Raw genomic sequence first — 21,807 nt, 5'->3', positions numbered from 1 at the left:
TAAATTATTACTAGCTTTTCTTGGTATTCATTATAACAACATTAATACTGGTGAATTCCTTTGTACATACTAGGTTTTAATTTCCAAATCTGTGGGAATCCCTCTGGTATTTAACAGAATAAAATTAAATATCAATTACAAAGTCATAGAAGGAAATCTAATAGTGTCTTTGTCCAAAAAATTGTTCACATTCATTTATTAACAACCAATACTTTCCAAGTTTTCAAACATTGTATCACTACAAAATCATGACTTATTTACTTTTTGTCCAGTTTCTAAATATGCTGCTATCAAAAACTACCCCAACAATTTATCATGTTGCCTCCCCATTATTAGAATTTATCCCATACCTCATTGCACATGATCTTAACTAAAAATGTTATTATATCAAGTGGAAGGAGAGAAAGAGAGCCTATTTGAGCAGTCACAGAAATTAAAGAAATGAAAGCAACAGAAAGGCATGTCAGGTTTTCCTTATACCTTACTGACAAGTGTGATCGTAATTTGGCAGGAGCCTCACATCCAGTGTCTTTCTCTTACATTCAATTCTCCTTTTTGATTGCTAATACAGGTAGGCCAACAAGAAAGTCCAATCCCTGTTACTTTCAGTGACCTGCCTCTTCCAAGGCAGTATTTCCTTTCAGTTAAACTTACAAATTTCAGCATAAAAATGCTGATATGGAAACATTCTCTTTTTTAACAGGCAGATATGCCAAGGTTGAAAATTTAGTCCTTGCTCAAAGGTTTTGCCAATGTAACTTTGCTGCTAGGGGTCATGACTTTTTTGGGGGGGAGGCACAGACACAGTGTGACAAAATAGTTCTTGATCTCCATCCTTCACATCTGATTTTATGTGCATCTTCCATAAACACATGAATTCCTATTTTGCTTCACAAGCATTTAAATCAATGAATTTTGCAATCACCATGCAATCAAATTTTGTCAGCTGAAGAGACATAGCTCTGGGCTAAAATCCCACATGACAAGAAACAACAGCTTTTAAGTGTCTCTTCTCCAGAAGGGATCAAGTGGAAAAGCTCAGATTTTTTTTTTCACGAAGAAGAAGATGGGCTCAAAAAGAAGTGACAAAGCCTGAGAATGCATCCACGGCCTTAAATTCAGGGGCTACTCCCCCGTGTCAGGGCTCTGTGGTGCCAGCTGGAGCCTGAGCCTCTCCTCCAAGGGGAAAGGCATCAGGTCCTTCCTGGTGATCACCCCAACCACTCGGTTCTGCGGGTCAACAACGGTGAGGTGGCGCAGCCCCAGGGTGCGAAAGATGATATAGGTGCGTTGCAGGGAGAAATGAGCTTGGACTGACATTGCCGATTTGTTTATGTATGGCTCCTGTAAAACAAAGAGAGGAGACAGGGATAACACAAAGCCATGAGTGCACCCCTGCTACAGAGTTGGGAAGGAGAGGCAGGGGAAGGAGCCTGGGAAGAGAGAGGTCCCAGACTTGAGGGATAGGATTCAATAAGAATATTAGTTCTTCTCCTCCTGTTCCCCATCCCCAATTATACCTAAAACATCAGGAAATACCATAGTAAAAAACACTTTATTTTCTGTTAAACCATCAGGTTCATTCTAAATAAACTATTATGACTGGAATGTACCCAAATCTCACAGGCTGGAAAAGCAAAGTTGAGCTCCGTTGATATGGTCTAAGTTCTTACTTGGAAATAGCCAATGACCCCAATATTTATTAAGTCTTAGATATTTTATAGCTGCTATCTCATTACACAACCATTTATGACATCCTGTAATATTTTGCAGTTAATGCTTATAAAAGTCAGTTCACATAGAAACATAGACTGCAAGGAAGAGGACAAAGAAAACAATCATATTGCTCTTCTCAAGAAGAAGAGGGTTGCACGTACTGAAGTCTGGTCACCGAAAACCATGAGGGCTATAACTTGATAGGACCACAGCTAAAGCCATTTCATTGTTAACCAATCTGCTCTTTATAGCCTCTATAGGTGTTCACTAAGTTTTTACTTTTCACATAATTATGCAGTATCCTACTTATGACTTGGCCAGTTTCTGTCAGGGAAGGTGTATTACGCTTCCCAAGTGGATTCTTTGCCAGACCAAAGAAAAATGAAACAAAGACATCGTAAAATAATATAAATAAATGCACAGGATAGAGTGACACATCTGTTCTCCCCCTTTCATTTACAGAACTGAGGAAACAGTCAAAGGCATAAGGAGGAAAAAGAAATTAAAGGTAAAAAGGGTTCCTTTTCTCTATATCCCATATAATTTTGCTGTGGAACTCACTACCACAGGAAATCATTAAGCCCCAAAACTTCACAGTGAATATTTCTGTGGATATCAGAAACAGCTTTCATGAGCAATAGCAACAAGTTTTTAGATGGGATATTAACCTTTGTGCTTCAGGGATTGTGCCAGGTACAAAAAAGTTGTGTGGCCCACTGGATTGGGTCTCAAAAAAGCCGGCTTCTACTCCCATACATGACATGCTTTTGAACTTTGGAAAGCCATGTGTCCTCTCTCCACCTCAGTTTCCCAACCTATTAAAAAGAAGCTACTAAATCAAATTAGAATATGGGTATTAGTATTGTGGGATTTGTAACCTTCTTTTCCTTCTAGCTATTCTCAAAATGAGGAATCCAGATTAGATGGATCTCAAACTTCATTGCATATGAGTAAACAGGAGCTGGTTTCATCTTTTTAAATAAAACCCATCTGAATTAGGCTCTCTCTCATCTAGATTTCCCAGTGTGCCCCCTACTTCAGTTTCAGTGCTGTAGACTGGAAATTCACTGGGGCAGAAACTGCATTTATTTTGTTTATAACATATTTATTTTAAGCCTTGTTCAGTATACCAAACACATTATTGCTTTTGGACCCAGTATTTTAGTACAGTATTTAGGAAATACATGTGGCAACGTCATAGCAGGGATTAAAAAAAAAAAAAAAAAAAAAAGAAAGGAAAGGAAAGGAAAGGAAAGGAAAAAGGAAAGGAAGGAAAGGAAAGGAAAGAAGGAAAGGGAAAGGAAAGGGAAAGGAAAGGGAAGGAAAGGGAAGGAAAGGAAAGGAAAGGGAAGAAAGGGAAGGAAAGGGAAGGGAAGGAAAGGGAAGGAGGAAAGGAAAGGGAAAGGGAAAGGGAAAGGGAAAAGGGAAGGAAAGGAAAGAAAAGGAAGGAAGGGAAAGAAAGGGAAAGGAAAAAGGAAAGGGAAAGGAAAGGAAGGAAAGAGGAAAGGAAGGAAAGGAAAGGAAGGAAGGAAGGAAAGGAAAGGAAAGGAAAGGAAAGGAAAGGAAAGGAAAGGAAAGGAAAGGAAAGGAAAGGAAAGGAAAGGAAAAGTGTGGGAAGGAAAGGTGTGGGAAGGAAAGGAAAGGGAAAGGAAAGGAAGGAAAGGAAAGGAAAGGAAAGGGGGAAGAAATATAGCTTTATTTATAAGTTGATGTATAGGCACTGTAGCATAATGGAGACTAAAATCTCAAAAGCATTGCTTTATATTTGCTTTATAGGTCTATAACAGCCAAATAATGACATTTAAATGATCTATTCCATTAACATTGTATCATTTTGTCAATCTGGAATGTATTTTAATCAAAAGCCCCCTTGAAATGGTCTCCTTTGTTGTATTTTCTTTTTGGCTCATTTTATCAACATCTGTTATGTTTATACAATATGAATTAAAACTTCGGAATGCTGTTTGTACTCAGCTACTTTTGTTGAGAATGTAACGTCCCAGGATTGGCAGTGTTTATGTAAATCAGTGCGGCTGACACAGCCATCATAAACAAATGAGAAAATATAACAAACACATTGTTCATGGAGGAAATGTTTGTTTTTAGAGTTGGCTTCAGTCTTACCAGATTGATGAAGAGTTGCTGATACCGGGGATCTGTAGTGTAGCGATTCAGCAGCATGGCTAGGCGCGACAGATTGGGCAGCTTCTCCACTGTTATCTGGAATAGGCAAGAATCCATTTCTCTTTCTTTCTGCACTCCACATTAGAACTCAAGGTTCAAAAGCTTTCCAGTTTGTCTCTAAGAAAAAGTTTTCTAGCAGAACTCTGCTGGCAGAGCTTGTCCAAACTTTATAAATTCTTTTGCCAATTAGGTTTAAACTAACACTGTAAAATAAAACTCTTTACTCATAAAAGGATTTTTTTTCTTAGTGTAGCTGTGTCTCTATTAAAACAATGCAATTTATACTGGCTTAGGGGTGAGATTTTCACACTATTACTAAGTGGTAATTGCATGATGAAATAGTGCAGAAAAATGCAACAAAACCAGCATCAGCCATCAGCTGAGCTTCAGCCTTCTTCCACAGGCATAGCTATTTGTACTCTGGCACCTCATTCCATGCATAATTGCCCTGCTCCTTCTCAATATTGTTTTGCCAACAAAATCTCCATGTGCAGACCAAGCTTCAGTAATATATGATGACTTTCCAGTTGTTCCTGTATAAACTGCTCAAGCTCCATTACCAGTATTGCTTTGGTAACACATGACTTTCTTTTACCACACTTAATGTTTACTACTTCTAAAAATCCTTTAGTCATTTATCAAAGGGAAGAATTCTACATGCTTTTCAAGTTTGAAAGCTTTTACAAATACTAATCATCCACAGAGGTGCTATCCCATACCAAATTAAATATTACAATAATTCTGCTGTCCCTACAGAAGTTGAGGAAGAGGATTGGATCAGGCTATTTGAGAAAGGACATACTTTGCCAGCACTCTTGTGGAACTCTTAGACTCTGAGTGACATTATAGTTTATGACAGCTGTCCCTGGAAGGTTTCTAGTCATCCTTTAATTTAAATTGTACCTTACCACTTCTTTCTTTCTTCTCAGCCACATTAATTACATCATGTCTTAATTCATGTAGAGCTCATTCTCAATTACCAAATATGCACACTGATTAAACAGGGAACGAACTGAAAGAAAAGAAGTTACCTTCTCATAGGACAGAGAATGAGAGGAGGAAAAAGACTCATAGTTTGTCTCTGGTTCGAAGATGTGCTCATTTTCCAGCAGCATGCACAGCTCTAGCCTAAGGTTTAAAAAAAAAAAAAAAAAAAAAAAAAAAGAGAGAGAAGAGGATTCATTATAATGAGCAAATTTTAAAAACCAAGCACACACTGCTTTACTATCAGATGTATGGCACATAGAGTATTAGCAGGCTGACCACATATTTCACCTTCCTAAATTTCCATCACCAATGGCAGCATCACACAGGTGCTTTCTGGTTTAGTTCTGGCTAATTGGATTATAGGACATCACCTACCCTACATGTTCTTGACCTGGATCAACCTGCTTGGCAGGAACAGATCATTCACTAGTTTACACCCAACAAGACAATACCAATAATAAGAAACATCTATCTGCATTAAAGTAGATAGACTGTTGTTCTTTCCCACATCCTTCCCACATCTGTTATATGTAGATGTAACATCTACATAAAAATGAGACCTGCAGAAAATTCATGGCACATTTTAAATCATCAGTGAAACCTTCTCTCACAGTACTGCACTCAAGAGTTCATTAAGGCGTTTAATATTCTTGCTGACTTAATCATTTCGGTTTGCATATCTTCATCAATTATTACATCATTTCAAACCTTTTTTTTGAGAATTAAAAAATAAAAAATAAAAAGGCTTAATAAGCAGTATATTGAAATTATGACTTATATCTCAGTGTTTCCTTGCTTTCCCCCCACACACACATACACACACTCCATCCACACTATCCATTTCCAGCCTTTTAAATATATTTAGATAACAAACACCTTGGGGACCACCACAAAGCTTTTTGTTTTGTAACATGTTTAACATGATGTTAGCCCTGGTCCATGCTTACAGCTATCAGCAAACTGTAGTAGGACAAAGACGTGTGACACACTGTTAAATGATGTGTTTGAGGGACCCAGAGAAGACCAGAGGCACAACTTTTGTTCGCGCATCATACAAAGTGGCTTTTGTGCATGGAACACCAAAAATAAGGTGGGAAGTTTTCAAATAAATATTTCCATATTAGAAAACGTTGATTTTCTCAAACCCAAACTTGTCATAGGAATTTACCAGTTTTAGCATAACATCTCCTGGGAAAGATTAAGTCTGCTTCAAGGTGGGATTAGCACTCAACAGCAGAGGACTTACATTAAGAAGACCTGCCTGTCAGTTCCAAAAGCTGGCAGTCAGTGCCCTCCCTAGGAGCAGGATATGGAAGAACTAGGTTCAAGCCCTTTCTCCACACTTCCCTTCATAACAAGCACATTAGTGGCGGTATTTGGCATGTCTTCACTTCTCCAGCTGGAGGGGTTCCACGCTGAATAAACAGGAATCTGTAGAATCAGGTCCCCCACATCCCCGCTGGCTGCCCTGACCAGCAGACTCTTTGTCGTTCTATTATTTTTATTCCAAACAGCCTTCCCTTCACTCTTCTGTACTTCTTTGTCCTGCGTCTGATGAAGCTGAATCAAAAGTGTAAAGATTGCAAAAAATAACAGTAAACTTACTACGAAATCCCATTGAGGTCTCGCACACAAAGATGCAACATTAAATTAATGTTTAATTTCCAGCATATTACATAAACTGACTGCAGTTTCAGATGTTTCTGGTGTTTCATATAGTCCACCTTTTCTCCAGATTAAACCCAAGATACTTTGGGTGCATCTACCTCTGCATTTTTGTTCAGATCTGGAAGATGCTTTTGAAGCAACGTACCCTGTCAACTCTACCTGCCGTGGTTTGGTAAGCATTGCAGTGCAGTCTCCTTTCTCCTGAAACAGTTGCCTGTGTCACTCTGCACATCCGCTCTTGAGATCTGTATTTCCTTAAAGCAGACATGGCCTTGGTCTCTCATCTAAGGAACTCAATGGGATTTTATGAATAGTAAGCATGACTGTGCCTAGGATAGAGGTATCATTCGTTTACAGGAGAAAACATGAGTTGAAAATAACTTGTGGAAGAAAATCAGATGTGAAGAAAAGCAGTGTCTCAGTCACCTTTAGAGCACATCCCATTTGAAGGACAAACAAGGAATTCAGACAAACATTTTTCGTCTCCATTCTATATCTGACTGGCTTGGGTTTTCATAAAATCTCTTTCACACTGCTAAGGAGAGCACAGTGCAGCAGCAGACCTCCGAGCTAACTGCTGAGAAAACTCTGCTTAGGATATACTGTGCTCTGGGCTCACATCTCCCCTCCCGGGAAAGGCACAGATCTGCACTATGCTTCTCACCGTCTGCATGTCAGTGTGTGGACATGTCATGTAGACAATTAATGGACTTGGGTTTGAGGGCAATCACGAGAAAACCCTACAAAGAATGGTACAGGCATGCTACAACAGATGAGATCCATTCCCCTCAGACTCCTTTTGGAGGAAGAAAGGGAGAAAAATACAATGTACTCAGAATATATTCAATACAGCAAAGGACATGGAGAAAAAATTAACCCAGTCATTCCCTTTGGTGCTTTACATAATTTATTCTCCAGAGCTCTCTACAGCTTTACAATTTATGCTCTTTCATAAACAGGTTTCTAATTGTTTTAAGAAAGATATAAATACACAGATCTATATTCTGGTCCTAGATCATCCCGTACAGCTCCAAGAAGTCAATTTCTAGGATGATCACTGGGCGTCTTGAAAGGAATACTTTCAAGACTTTAATCCTAACATGAATATATAGACTTCAAGTGCAAAAGCTATGATCCACCCTAATCATACTATTCAGGCCTGCCCATAGTCCAGACTTCACCATTTTCCACTTGAACATCATGGTCTGGAATTAAAAAAACAGCAACATTCACCACAAGCTTAAAGAGCAGAAACGTTTGCTCATCACCAGTGGTTTGTTGGCTGGTTTTGGCAGCTTACAATTTGCTCAGCACTGCTCTTAACTAAACCCAGCAGGGAGTCACTTAACAAGGCTTTGGGAAGTGTGAGAGAAATTTGGCTAGTCAAAAAAAAAGCACATGCAAACAGTGAAGGAAATCGTTGGATCATTTCTGATAAGAATCCAAGCCTATTAAAAACTGCCATATTCAAGAGAAAAATGAGCATACGTTATTTCACTTGGACTTCCAGAAGTCATGCTTCAGAGAGGTATAACAACACCACTCTTTGATGTTACATACAACATCCTTCCTATCACATCATCAAGCCTTAGAAAGCAGACCAAACATGTTTCTTGCACTATTTTGTGAGGTTTAACAGGAAGTGCTAGGATTCAGACTTGGACTCTACAATTGTTCGTTTACTCGTTATTTATTTAAGAAGGAAGAAAACCCTTAAGTAGGGAATCTCATTTCAAAGATACCCTGGCAAGGCACTGTAGTAGTTTCATATGTTCTATCTGGTATAAAACATGCATTATGAAGATACACCTAATTAAGATAACACATTATTATCCCAATATCCACATGTCAGATTTGGCATGGAAGTCAGGAATGAAAAGTATCTGACAGCTGATTGTGTCACTCTTTTCTCGTCAAGTTGGCCAATTATCTGAAACTACAAATTCTAAATATTGGGGGAGTGACATAAAAAGCAACTGCAGCTCCAAAGTAGTTGCAAATGAACAGAAGGAAGATTAAATGGTGATGTCACTGGCAAAGGATTCAGGGCAGGACTCTCCCAGACTGAATGGATAAAACAGCTATAAAGTTGGGACAGAGGGAGAAGGGAGGATAGAGAACCTGAAGTATCATTTTTAGCTTGCTTCATAAAGCTTCAGGCTTATTTCTCCTGCATTAATCCACTGAAAGTAACTAACTACATTGCTTTTACTCTTGAGCTTTTATTCTTTGGCCAATATCCAGCTCAGTGGGGACCAGCAATTAATGTGCTCTGACCAGAATAAAAAAACGTCCCTTCCATGTATTAAAAATCTAATTCCCTCTCAGAGCTTCTCTCAGACATATTTAAAAGCTCAGTGATACTGACTATGAAATTTTGATTGATGTCAGTCACTTGAAATAATGACGACAATAGAACAATAACAAGTAGCAATAAATTGCACAATGCAATGGCAGAGCATGGCACCCCAAAATCCTTCATGATCTTTCTTCATACTAACCCTAGTTGGGATTAGATTTATTGTCTTGCACCTTCAAATTCCATAGCAGTTAAAATGAACTGAGTGCTCAGATTATCTTGCAGGACTTGATCACTGCTCTGCTCTCAGCAGAAGTTCTTGCATAAACATGCAATGCTTGCAAAAGGGCACAATGACAGAAACTTCTTACATGAACTGCAAAATGTACATCCTGTATAATAGTTATTTTTATGTTCTTAGTAAGCTATCTGCTAGTATACTAAATACATTTTTCCTGGCTTCAAATAGCATTGTACCTTCATTAAATGGTAAAACAAATAAACAAAAAAAAACCTATTCTGCATATGGCAAATGGCAGTAGATAAGAACTAGGTCACTGAAACAGTTTTAAAATCCACCAAACCTTCATCTTTCACAAAATAAACCCTCAGGTTACAGGGTTGTTTCAGGTTACGCAGCCTAAATCATTACTGTTTACTTATGTGTTTGGTTCTTCAAACCAAGAAGGAGCTTTCCAAAAGTTTTTGGCATTTGACCTATACGAAGAAAAAAAGGTCATTATCAAGCACTGGACTGAGGTTTTCCATAGTTAAGGTCAAATCCTGTCTATGCCCCACAGCCTTTCAAAGGATGCTGAATAAATATTTAATCTCTGTGCCTCAGTCTTCAGATCTACTTAACAGGCATTTCTTCTACCTCAGAGCTGTGTTTTGAGGTTAATACTCGGTACTTAAGTTGCCTTCTTTTTTATGGACACCATAATCAGGGTCAATGAGCAAACAGTAAGTCCGTGGTCTCAACATGAAAATGCAAAGGCAGCTGTAAATAAACTGTACACACAAACACTATTTCAAACCTACAGAAAGACTAGATTTTAGAAAATTATGAAAACTTAGGATCAGGTTTATATTTCCCTACAGGACAGCTTGTTACCAGGCAGATTTTCAGTTTCAGCGGAACCTACCACACGCTTAAACAACAGGACAAGTATGTGATCAGTCTTTCCATTCACACACCAGTTTTCCCCATGCCTATATTTGATTTCGACATTTAACAAGACTCTGCACTTGCCTAAAAGCCACCCACATGCTGCAGCGAGGCTGCATACGTTTTTAATTTGGCCTTTTGAGTGAGCGCACAGCCTCTGCAGCGCTCCAGCTTTCCCTCCAAAAGGTTCCGTCACAAAGCCCAGCAGCACCTGCACAATTATTCCTATGGCAAAACAGGCCTACTAATTTTAAAAGTATCATATAATGTTGCTCTTTGGAAGAAAAGTTTCTCACTTAGGATACAGAATAAAACCACTGCCACAGACTCTATAAACCTTCCTCCATCTGTGTTATTCATGAGCTGCAGTGCCCCAGGACCCTGACAATACATGGGAGGATCGTAATGTCAAGAGCTTTTGTTGAAAGTGCTGGATTCCATTTATTTTAATAGGCAAGATCACTGTATAGTGTATCATTGAAATTAACTGGATCAGCTTTTCAAAAGCAGGAGTCCAGACAGTAAAAACAAACAATGTGCTGACAGATTCTACCCTCTCCCATGAAAACCAAGTAATCACACCAGCACTTTGATATTGCAGTCTGCTCCCTAGCCTGCAACACCTAAAAATAGTGTCCAAGTCCCTAACGTGTCCCCCCTCCCCTTTTTTTCTTCTTTGCTGGCTCAGTTTAGATGCAGCCTTCAAACCACTGCTGATGGTGTTTCTAGCTTTGATTAGCACTGAACCACCATTGCACAGGGCTTACAGCAAAGGGACAGGGAGAAGGCAGGCAGAAAGCTGTCCGTGATCTCCTAATACAAAATAAAACCTTGTTTTTATCTCCATATATTGCATGAACTTTGTGGACTTCTGTGTTTGATTGAGTAACTTTGCATTCCTGTGATCTAAACTTAGCAACCTCTCCATAACAGAGCCAGAAGGCAAAGGCTCTCCAAGAAGCCTTCAAATCTATATCAGTTATTTCATGAATGCCAGCAACAAGGCTGTCATAATATTACAGTCGATATCGCTAAGCTCAGTAATTAATTTTTGCATTAAGCTTTCGGGTCTCAATTTGTCTTTAAGGTTCCATTTGCCCCTAAGCTGTTGCACTGCATTGCTTACTGAAAGCAAGTGCTTCTCCTCCTGCTAAGAAAAATAAAGGTATTTCCTCATTAAACAAGTGTGCGTGGACTTTGCACACGTGTGTGCACACACCTTGAGAACAGCATTTCATTAGTTCCAACTGGGAGGGCAGATTAAAGAAAAGTACCGGCACCAGTACCTACAGCCTGACTTATCTATAACAGTTTGCAGTGCTATTATCTCCTTTCCCACAGCACGTATCGATACGCTATACTCGGTTTTACTGAAGTGCTTGGCAGAACACATTCCTGACTCACATTGGTATCTGTTCACTGCACTGACCAGAGGCAAGTCATACCTAATAAACTGCCATAAAATACACATCCACACACCACTTTGGATCAATGATTTCTCTGTTAAAGGACGTTACTATGTAATACAGCTTTAAGTTTTCAACTTTGTCATATTTTCTAAACTCTGATCTCTTCAATTTACTTTCAGTTATGTGACATTCCCCTTTAGTGGAGTGAAAGCATGCATTAGCTAAACAATGTGGTTTGGATTTAGTGTTCCCATGCATCATCATGAAAATGTTTGTCTCAGCAATAGTGTCATTATTGTTACTGGGAACAGCTGCTCTAGCATGTCTTTCGATCGTGGAAAAACAGTGCGTCTCCCTTCTCAGACCAGTTTACAAGCTGGAAATTAAAGCAAGGCTATCGAGCAGGAGGGTTACGAGGACACAGCGTTCTCTACCTGCCTTCCTCCTACCACAAAGGAAGTGGAAAGTGCAGCACTGCAAGAACAGCAGCAAAATAAATGCTGTACACAGAAATGTAGTTTGGCTCCCTCCTCCGGTAGCTCTTCTGCCTCTGGCCCGGGGACTAACAGCCAGAAATCCCCCTCAGGTGCAGCTCTCAGGCAGCTCAGCCCCATTAGTGGTGGCATCCCTCGAGCAAGAAACAGTTAGAGCGGGGAGTTTGCTGTTCATCAAGTTGTTTAATATCTCCCCCGAGTTTCGGAAGCAGGAAGATGTAATTCTACGCTCTCTTGCCCACACTCCCACTCACTGAAGCAAGTTTCTGCACCCAGCTCTGTGGCAGCGATGCCGTCCCACTGGAATCACCGGGCTCCACAGGCCTTGAGCAGCTCAGCTCCTGCCAGCTGCACATCTCCCAGGAAATCTCACAGCAGCTACAGCTGCCCATGCCATCACACACAGGCTCGGGCTCTAGCTCACCTTCCTGAACAAGGCCTTCAGACGTCATTGGCTGTCGCTTCAGATGCCAGGGGGGTTGGAAGTGATGATCTTTAAGGTCCTTCCAACCCAAACCACTCTATGCTTCTACAATAAGATGGATTTTCAAATAAAATCTGTTCGCAGCATATTAGACCTTTTTTAAATGTCCTCAAATGGGAAACCATGTCTTCAGGAACTAGTAATAACTAGGCATTTCTGAACATCCACTATTTTTAACTTTTCAACTACAGGAAGACCACAGCTTTTGAATATTTCTCCTCTTATTTAGAAGCACTAATTTCTGTTTTTTTTAGGTTTCCAACTTTGTTCTGAAAATGGGAATTGGGCACTTTGAACACCTCACTTGTACGCTCCCGTAAAGCATACAAAATTTGCAATAAGTGTACAAATATAATGACCATGTAAACTACAAGGACTTTTGACATCTTTACCAACCATACTTTTATTGAAATTTCTTTTGGGCCCCAAAATAATAATTTCCAAAAACCACAAATGCTGAAGTTTCAGCAAACTTGATGGTGGGAATAGACGGGGTTTCCTAGGTGAAAAAACACACACAAAAATGCAGGCATGATGCCAGAAATGTCACATCCTGTACAGAAGTAGCAGAAAACCAAGTTTACCCATTTCTGCTTAGATATATTTATTCTGTACAGTCTGCTTATGGTCAGAGATATTGTGGTTTCTGCATAATTACTTCTCCCAATCAACTAAATTGAGCAAAAAAAATTTTCCTTCAGCTAAAAGTAGACAAACAAAATGCGGAGTAATGGCTAACAGCTGTGTAGGTAAGAGTGCAAAGGCAAAAACGAGGAAATCCAGCCTTGAGCCTCACAATAGGAGAGCCGTGCATGGTACAGATCTGAGAGAGTCAGGCATGAACAAAATGGCTTATTTGTTATAGTAAAATTCCCTTATGGGCTACTCAGTGGTATTCATCAGCCCAGTATCTCTCCAGGAAAACTGGATCAAATGTGGTGTTGCAAGGCAGAAATTAAGATAGCCAGGCTTCTGCCTCTGCACCGCTTCTCCTAAAAGGAAATGGAGGGGACCGAGCCTGGCCTAACAAGCCAACGGCATCCACCTGCTTTTCTTCAGTGAATGCCGGAAGTATTTAACTGCATTACAGAAACCCCAATCCTTCCATTTCCTTGGAAAAAGTGAATTAAAGGCAAGGAAATCCACTGACACCAGAACCTGCCTTTGGGAGCAACGTGGCATTTGTCAGTCACAAACGTACAGGGTATCTAAGTGCATTAAGGGATAACAGAATCTCAGAAAACAACATCTAGGTAGAGAGCGTGTTATTGTCCATTTTGGTGGAAGAAATCAGAGAGGATGTGAGTGTCACACGGGGCATGTAGAGGGAAGTGATCATGCATGGGAGATTGCACAGATTGGCAGCAAAGATGTTGCTGATGACCATGAGTATCATCACCCTTGATGTTATATCCCACCCATGTCCACAGGCAAGGAAAAGAAATGAGTTACCTACAGCTTTCCTCCACAAACCCTCCTTGTCTTCTGTTTTTACTACAGTTTACATTATAAAGTAATCTCTGGCAAAGGAAGATGGATCAACAAAACATAAGTGGTGATGTGTCTAATCTCTTCATCATGTCACAGAACCACTTCATTGCCCTACAGCGGCCATACACTAGTACATTGTAAACACGTGTGGAAGCGAAAAAAAATAGCTCTTTTTTCAGTTCTGGTCTCACAGAAATTAGGCAGAAACATAATTCTATCTTTTCCTGCTGGAGGAGGATCTGCAGCCACAGACTACAGCAGCCAAGACAAGAGACAGGGGACCTCCCAAGCAACTACTCGGTATGTATTTACAGCCTCACTCAGTGTCTCTGGCTGAAGCCTCCAGGGAAGACAGGCAATGGCCATGTCTGGCAATGCATGTATGGCAATGGCCTGGCATCCTCAGGCCTCTCCGAAGAATGGATTCCACCTGGGGCACGGTTTGCCTCCCCAGCCAGGAGGGCATGCAACATAGGCCATGACATCCATAGCTTTCAGCAGACTTTGCCGACCGCATTTATAACAGCCCAGCTCCCATTTCTGCAGATGCTGGGGGGTAGACGGGGGAGGCGTTTCAGCTGCAGTGCAAAAGAATAGCCTGTTGTATTCTCATGTGCAAGTATCTTCATTGCTGGGGGAGAAATGAAGGCGGGAGGCAGTCCCTGAGCAGTCCTGCATTGCACACAACAGGTCGAGCATCCCTATCAGTGCTGTGCATCTAGCTCACCAGCCACATGTTCCTCAAACACAATTCTACAAGGGTTTCCCAGGCATGCATACAGCACTGCCTATGGCAAAGTGTCAAGAGTATTACTCTGAGGAGATCTTTGTTTTGGAAACTTGCTTCTCAGCTACAGCTTGCTTCCTCTTTAACAATTTAAAGCCAAGGAGTTTCTTTAACAGTTGTTTGGTTTTTAGTCTCTACTGCTTACTCATCTGGGGAAGATAACAGCTTCAGATTTAGGTCACCCATGTAAAAATGTGTTTGGTTATCTCATCTTGATACCCAGTAGGTACTATCCAGATCACAAAGATTAGGTGAAAAATCTGGCCCCACTAAGCAGGACTTGAAGATTTTTGTTGTGTTTTTTGTTTGTTTTTTTTGTTTGTTTTTAATAAAAATTGGAATATCTGTGTATTTGCTAAGGCCAGCACTGAGGTGCATTTGTAGGTCCACGCAAGTCCCAGCCAACACTTCTTGGCCACAGTCTTTGTTTTGTAAGAACTGACATTGACCTTCTCTTTTCACAGGGTCAAAATCGTTCATATGTATTACAAAAATAACAACACTTTGTCCTTGTACAGAAACTCTCATCATTGCAGTTTCCAAGTGTGGGCAAATACTGAATAACTTTTGCATTCAGTCAAATTTTCAGTGTTTCATCCATGCACATTTACAAGAAGAAGTAGTACAGAAACACACAGAAGTGAGAAACAGTAAGAAAAAATTATGAGTTGCTGCTGCCTTCATGCAAGCATAGCAGATAAGTTGCTTCATTTCTTTCTTTAGCTCTTTGCACCCATTTTTGTAATGTAATACCAACATTTTGTGCCAGTATTAAAACAAAAAACAAAACAACAACAAAAAAAATAGGAATCAATAATAATGCCTAAGGCAACTCTCAAGAAAAACATCATGGCAATTATTATCGCATCTTCCCTCATCCACCTTTTTAAAACATGATAGGCAAGCTACATTTTCTCCACTTTAACACTGTTGATGTACAAAATGGAAAAACAAATAATCCTTTTTCTGCCTGTGGCTATGTCACCTCCACATGGGATTGCATTAGATCCTCCACAGTAAGAGGCTGAAGAGCACCTTTTTCCTTTATGGAGTTCACAGCATTTCTCATCTTGATCTTAACAGTTACGTGCCACAAGAGCTGTAATTTTCTGAGTAAGATGGAAAACCAAAGCCTAACTACTTATGGTTATGAATACGCTAATTCCATGACACATCACATTTTGGAGGCTTGTTTCAGAGGGTGGCTGCAGAGCATTCCTTTTCTGGTGTTGGTGAGGACCCATAGCAGAAGAGCAAAGCCGCGTGCGGTCACTGCTGGGAACAAGGCACCCAGAGCTCATCTCAGAAGTTCTCAGGCAGCTGGACATGCGGTGGGGTGAGAAGGGGTGTTGACAGAACATGCCAGAATGCAATACTTGCTCCCAGACAACCTCTCTGTATGGGTTTCACTGCAGTGGGCAGCACACACTGGACTAGACCAAAAAAAAAAAAAAAAAAAGTGCTGCTGCTTTGCCAACCATTTAAAGCAATATCTTGGTTTTACTCAAAACAGTCTAACAACAAACAGCTCATTTATGCTGAGAATGGCAGGAGAAAAGCTTTTTCAATCACCCTTTTTAAGGCTCTAGCAGAATGTATTCATAAAAGAGTTCTAGCAATTAAGCAAGCCACAAGCCTACCAGAATTGTCAAGTAGCATCAGGTTGTCTCTAAAGGTGCCTCTCTTTGGGATGTCCTCATGATCATCCCTCTGACCTCCCTTTCTGCTTGATTCCACACAACGTCGCTCTGTGTTGCAAAGCACAACTCTATTTGTGTAAACTCATCATACTCCTCAGCAGCCTGGGACTCTCCCTGCCAGGTAATTTGATGAATTAATGAGGAAATGATGAGACTATAAATTAATTAAAAGGAGCTTTGGCTGGGTCAGTTGTTAGTGTGCTTTCTAGTTTTATTTCTGAGGACAGCTGAGAACTAAATAAGTACACTAGTATATGATATATCTTCCAGACTGGTGCATACTGTGGACCATCACTCAGAAATTTAGGTTTAGTGCCTTAGCATATTTCTTATTAGCAACGTTTATGACAAGGGAACAAGTATATATACCACATACAAGTATATGATCCTGCACTTACTGATGTCGTTACTCCTTCAGGCCACTGCAACCCAAAGAATCTCCACTGTACAATTCTCTCATTACAAGCAGATATTTCTCTAAAAGGCTCGTACAAAGTGTTTTATTTGTCAGTGAAGCAAGTTCACTTTTTTTTTTTAAATATTCATTCCCTTTCCATCTTCATGTCCAAAACTGCAGCTGACCATAGAGCTATGGATGAGGTAGTGTGATCCAGCTGCCAGTATTTCATCCCTGAAAAGCTGTTACAAAGCAGGCAAGGAAACAAGACCTAACTAAATTTCCACTGATGATACATGGATAACATTTTTCCCCGTCCAGATCAATAGAAGAAAATACTTTTATCCTTGTTTGATCACAGATAGCTACAAACTGCCACCCAGTTAAGCGGTTAAACTAGAAGTGGATAAAAAAAAAAATCTCTACAAGGAAGCATGCAAGAGTACTATGGTCATTCAGGACAAAAGACAACATGTGTCTGTATTAAGGTAATTGGAAGCTACACCCGTAGAGCTTTGCTTTGTGAACTCCTGCGCAGTAGCAGTTGCATATGCATCTTCTCCTTTCCTCTAGGATACTCAAGGTGGGAATTAAGTCACTGCTTCTCCCATTCATGACCCACCACTCAAAGGACAGTCTTAAGGTACCTTCCTGAAAGGATGGAGTCACTCTTGCTCTCACATGAAATGCAATACCAGCAATATTTCATTTATCAGGATATTTTATATGCCTTTTGAGAGTCCCTAATATGCAAGGCTTCCTTTAGCCTAATTCTTGTTTACATTGCATGTTTCTTCCAGTGACTTTGTTGCTTATCTCATCTGTGATATGATTTACATTAATGCATTTCCTTTAAAAGCATACACTAATAAAATGAAAAAATGTGATGAGAGAACAGGCCAATTCTGAATTGATGTGGGATCATTTCATGAGTAACTAGATCCAAATCCCTTTACTGGTTCTGTGAACCTTCAAGCTTATGAAGGGCAATTTAACCTTTTTCTACAATTCACATGAGATCATTTCATTGACGGTCTCCAATAAACCCTTGATACAGAAGACAGGCATGTACCTCAAGCTTTCCAAGGTCCTTTCTCGAAAGGACACCTGCTGTTCATGCTAAAGAAAGTAGGAAGAAGCTTCATAATCAACCCATATGGTCTTCACAGATGCTTTAAGAAAAAGAAAATGAGAAATGGCCATAAACATCACGTAATTTGATAGTGTTTTTACCTTTTAATAGTTCCCTGAAATACCTCTGCATGGTCTGGCTTGGGCCTGCAAACCACTGGGAATCCACCATGGTTTGTGTTTGCAAGAAGCTGGGCCAAGGAAGCAATGTTTTCCTTTAGGTGAAGGACTCTGACGTGAGGCTCCATGACATCCCTGGCAGAGAACAATTCCAGGTTCAACCTGAAAGACACAAAACAGACGTATTATTTAGTAAACAGGAAATAAGACATACTGTGCCACGTTAGCATTTGACGAGTTCATAATACTTTAGTAAATTACTTCAAGATGGAAATCAATCTGCTTTATTTGTAAATGTAAAAAAAATGTAATTATCCAATAAAACTGCTTATCAAGCATTGTCTTTCTTTGTGTGAGAGATGATAAATTCAACCATATGCATGACATGGTCATCCTAGACAAGGTATCGTAAGAGCCATTTGTAAATTTGCACAACTTTTCTCATTAAAAAGATTTTTAAAAAAATATTTTAATCTGAACTGAAATCCTCTGGAATTCTGACTGATATCAAATAGTTTAAAGTTAAGCACTTCGGAGAAATTCAGTCTCACTATCTATTGCAAATTTCTTTTTTTATCAGTAGCACGTAGGAAGATAGCCCCTTAAGGGTTTCTTACAAGTCGTTTACCTTGTTTTTCCAGTACTTTCTAACACTTTTCAGGTTCTAGGTGAAGCTTCAGGAAACATGAATATACATTAATTGAAAGGCATGCGTACCTGCTACTACTGACAGTAGAGTGAAATGAAAAAGACATATACTTTCTGCAAAAGTCAGCAGTGATTTCTACAGAACAACCATAGGCCTGTAGATTCTGACAACAGAAGTCAGTGAACTTCTCTAGTTTTAAACTTGTTTCATATTATTATTTTCAAAAAATACATTAATTATTCTGATTATCATCTGGACGCATCATAAGAAAGAATCTCCTGTTCAGACACAGGCTGACACAAACCACAGACAGAGACAACTGGAGCATAAATTTGCCCACATCCTGTTTTACCAATGTTACCTTTCATCCCTATGGTAAAAGCAACTATTTCCATATGCTGTTAATTATTGTCCTCCCTCCCGAGAGACACAAGGTTATTTTTTCAAGGCAGTTACTCTGATGTTTTGTGATGTGACCACCTGCCTAAGAATAACTGAACTGAGAAGACAATACACTTCATACATGGCACCCACACAGATGTTAAAGAAATTTCTTCTTCTAAACTGAGATGGATTTAAATGAATCCTGAAAAAGAACAGTCTTATGTGCATCAAATCACGTCATGCCCATCCCCAGTTATATGAAACAGACTGCAGGCAATGAAAATTTGGAACACCATCTTATTACAGATCCACATTTCAAGAGACCAGAACACCATCTTATGGAAAAATGAACCTCTCTGAACAACATTTTGTTTCTGAATTAAAATGAGCAGTAGTTTACCAAAAGTTTACTTACCCACTAGTTTACCAAAGAGTCCCAAAGAGATGGTTTTTGGTTTTTGTTTTGTTTTGTTTTTTAGAACACTACCATGGAATGTTAATTTTTTCCTAAAAGAGTAGACTACTGTTTGTCCTCTTCTTCTTTTCCATCTCTATAGGTCTGTATTTGGCTGTCTTAAACTTTTTCTATATTCAACATACACTGTATTGCTATTAAAAGTACTATTCCTAGCACAGTAGATATAATGTAAAAACATGATAAATGATAACTGCTTCCTGAATTACATGAAGTATGCGCAACCCCTGAATGATTTCTAAATTAGAGCAATGTGAATAATGCTACATTACAACAGATTCTACAGCATATTTACTAGCACCACGCAAGTTTTCCATCTTCACAACTTCATGGTTTTCCGCTATTGCATGGAAAACAAATGTTCCACATTATTGCAGAAGTCCATGAAACATCCTTAGGTTTTCTCCAATCAGTCATTTGTATAAAAGCAAGGCATAGCTTGTTATACGGTTCCATGATCTTGGCTTTGTCTGGTATTATAAAGTGTCTGCATTGCCTACAGGAACTACAGACCTTGCATTATCATAGGTCAGCTTTTTCAGATGTAAGAACAACACACTAAGTATTAGCGCTGATTCACTGCTTGTTGTCAGTGATGTTTCTTTCAATTACTCTTCTATCTATTACTGTAAAGAATAAGCTTGCTTTGAGGGGAAGGGAAAGGCGAGCAAAATAGCTATTTTATGGAGGACTGTTATAAGGCCAAAGCATCTTTGTAGCAAAGAAAGCATTAACTGTCTTACCAGTGGCTGCTGTTACTGATCACTTGTCCCTGTTCATCTGCTGTAAGAGCACTGAACCTATTCTGCATTGGCAGACCTGAAAGTGGAGAAGTTGCCATTCTCCTTGTGCCAAGAGCTACAGGTCATCATGGGAACGGCTCCATTTGCCACTCACAACCTGCTGTGGGCTCTAGGTCCCTCCTTCTGTGCAGCTGAGGGTTCAAACTGTTCTTAAATGGGTGCTCAACACACTTTTACCAGAATGAGCTTTCCCAACAGCAGCCGGGATCCAGAGATGGCAGAGGGAGCTCGCAGAAGAGCCAGAAAGAGAGTACTACCAGTACAGAGGAGCCTGAAAACCATCTCAGGCACCTGCAGGTTCACATCCCTAGCAGCCACACTAACTGCCCAGGACATACTCACAGCCCTACAGGTGGTAGTGCTCCCCACAGATTGCTTATATATATAAAATGTACACCATGCAGGCATCAGTCCTGCAGGCAAGGTTCCTGCTACTGGTGTGTTCCTTCTTATGCAACTATGAGCCTGCCCAAATACCTCCCAAGGACACTTTGCTTAGCTGGTAAGTGCCATTGCTGTCGCAAACTTGTGTTTATGCAACAAAGCCCTCAGTTTCACAATGAAATTTCAAGCAAAGTCATCTCATTTACCATTTTGAAAATGTCTTTATATGTGGAATAATAAGAGGAACTTACATGTGGATTTTATCACGTAGATCTTTCTCACATGTTTAGATTTACCTCAAGGAGACAGAGCTATAGCCACACCACTAAAATAGATATGGCATCAGTTTTTCTTTATAAGATATGTGAGAACATTTTCTCCCAAAATGTAATTCACTACAATAGTGTAATGTGTTAGAGCATTAAGGTTGTTTCACGAAGGTTATGATATACTACTTTCAGGTTCCTTTCAAGAGTACATTCATGACTCTGGATACAACATGGAACAAAGACACTTTGCTTTACGACAGAAATAGGACAGTCATTTGGTAAGAAGCCAATATCCCTGAATGGTAAACTGTCTTGAAATGATTCATGGAAATGTAGATTGGGCCCTGTTGCTATTAAATCTAGTGGAAGCTTTCCGACTGAAATAAATTGTTAAGGATCTAACCATAACAGATCTAATCATGTGGAGGCTTCCTTAGACAACATGCAATACAAGAGAACTTTTATTTTCCTCAAAGAGAGTTTACTCTATATTTTATGCAAGCTTCAAATGATTAAAAGGATTAAAAGGATTGAAAAGTAATCCTAACTCAAACACACTTCAAGGACCAAGGTGCATGAGAAAACCAGCAGCACTGCTTGCTTGGATTGATTCACGCACTTGCCTTATCTTTTTTAGCTGCCTCTCCAGTCCTCCTCTTTCTGCATTGAGAATGATTACCCATTGACTCATTACAGGCCATTCTGCTCAGAACCACCCTAGATATTATTTGGGCTTCTTGTAAATCAAATTTCTTGTTTTATTGCCTTGAATGGCTACAGCATCTCGAGTAAATTCTTCTCAGGAGCT

General features: G+C 39.7%; 1 protein-coding gene across 1 annotated transcript in view; it reads right to left on the bottom strand.

The window, feature by feature from the left end:
- Positions 1-1,024: 1,024 nt before the first annotated feature.
- LOC121066642 (chloride channel protein C-like) overlaps positions 1,025-21,807 on the bottom strand; it is a 78,380-nt gene continuing 57,597 nt past the window's right edge. Inside the window, exons 13-16 of the mRNA XM_040550354.1 lie at positions 18,018-18,197; positions 4,932-5,028; positions 3,841-3,936; positions 1,025-1,344 (exon numbers count right to left, since the gene is read on the bottom strand). Of these exons, the coding sequence (XP_040406288.1) occupies positions 1,126-1,344; positions 3,841-3,936; positions 4,932-5,028; positions 18,018-18,197 (592 nt within the window). The 3' untranslated portion in view covers positions 1,025-1,125. The remainder of the gene's footprint in view (positions 1,345-3,840; positions 3,937-4,931; positions 5,029-18,017; positions 18,198-21,807) is intronic.

This window comes from Cygnus olor, chromosome 2 (assembly GCF_009769625.2).
Source record: "Cygnus olor isolate bCygOlo1 chromosome 2, bCygOlo1.pri.v2, whole genome shotgun sequence".
In the NCBI taxonomy this organism is placed as follows: Eukaryota; Metazoa; Chordata; class Aves; order Anseriformes; family Anatidae; genus Cygnus; species Cygnus olor.
Note: the sequence above shows the minus strand (reverse complement) of the source record. Positions and strands in the feature narration are given on the sequence as shown.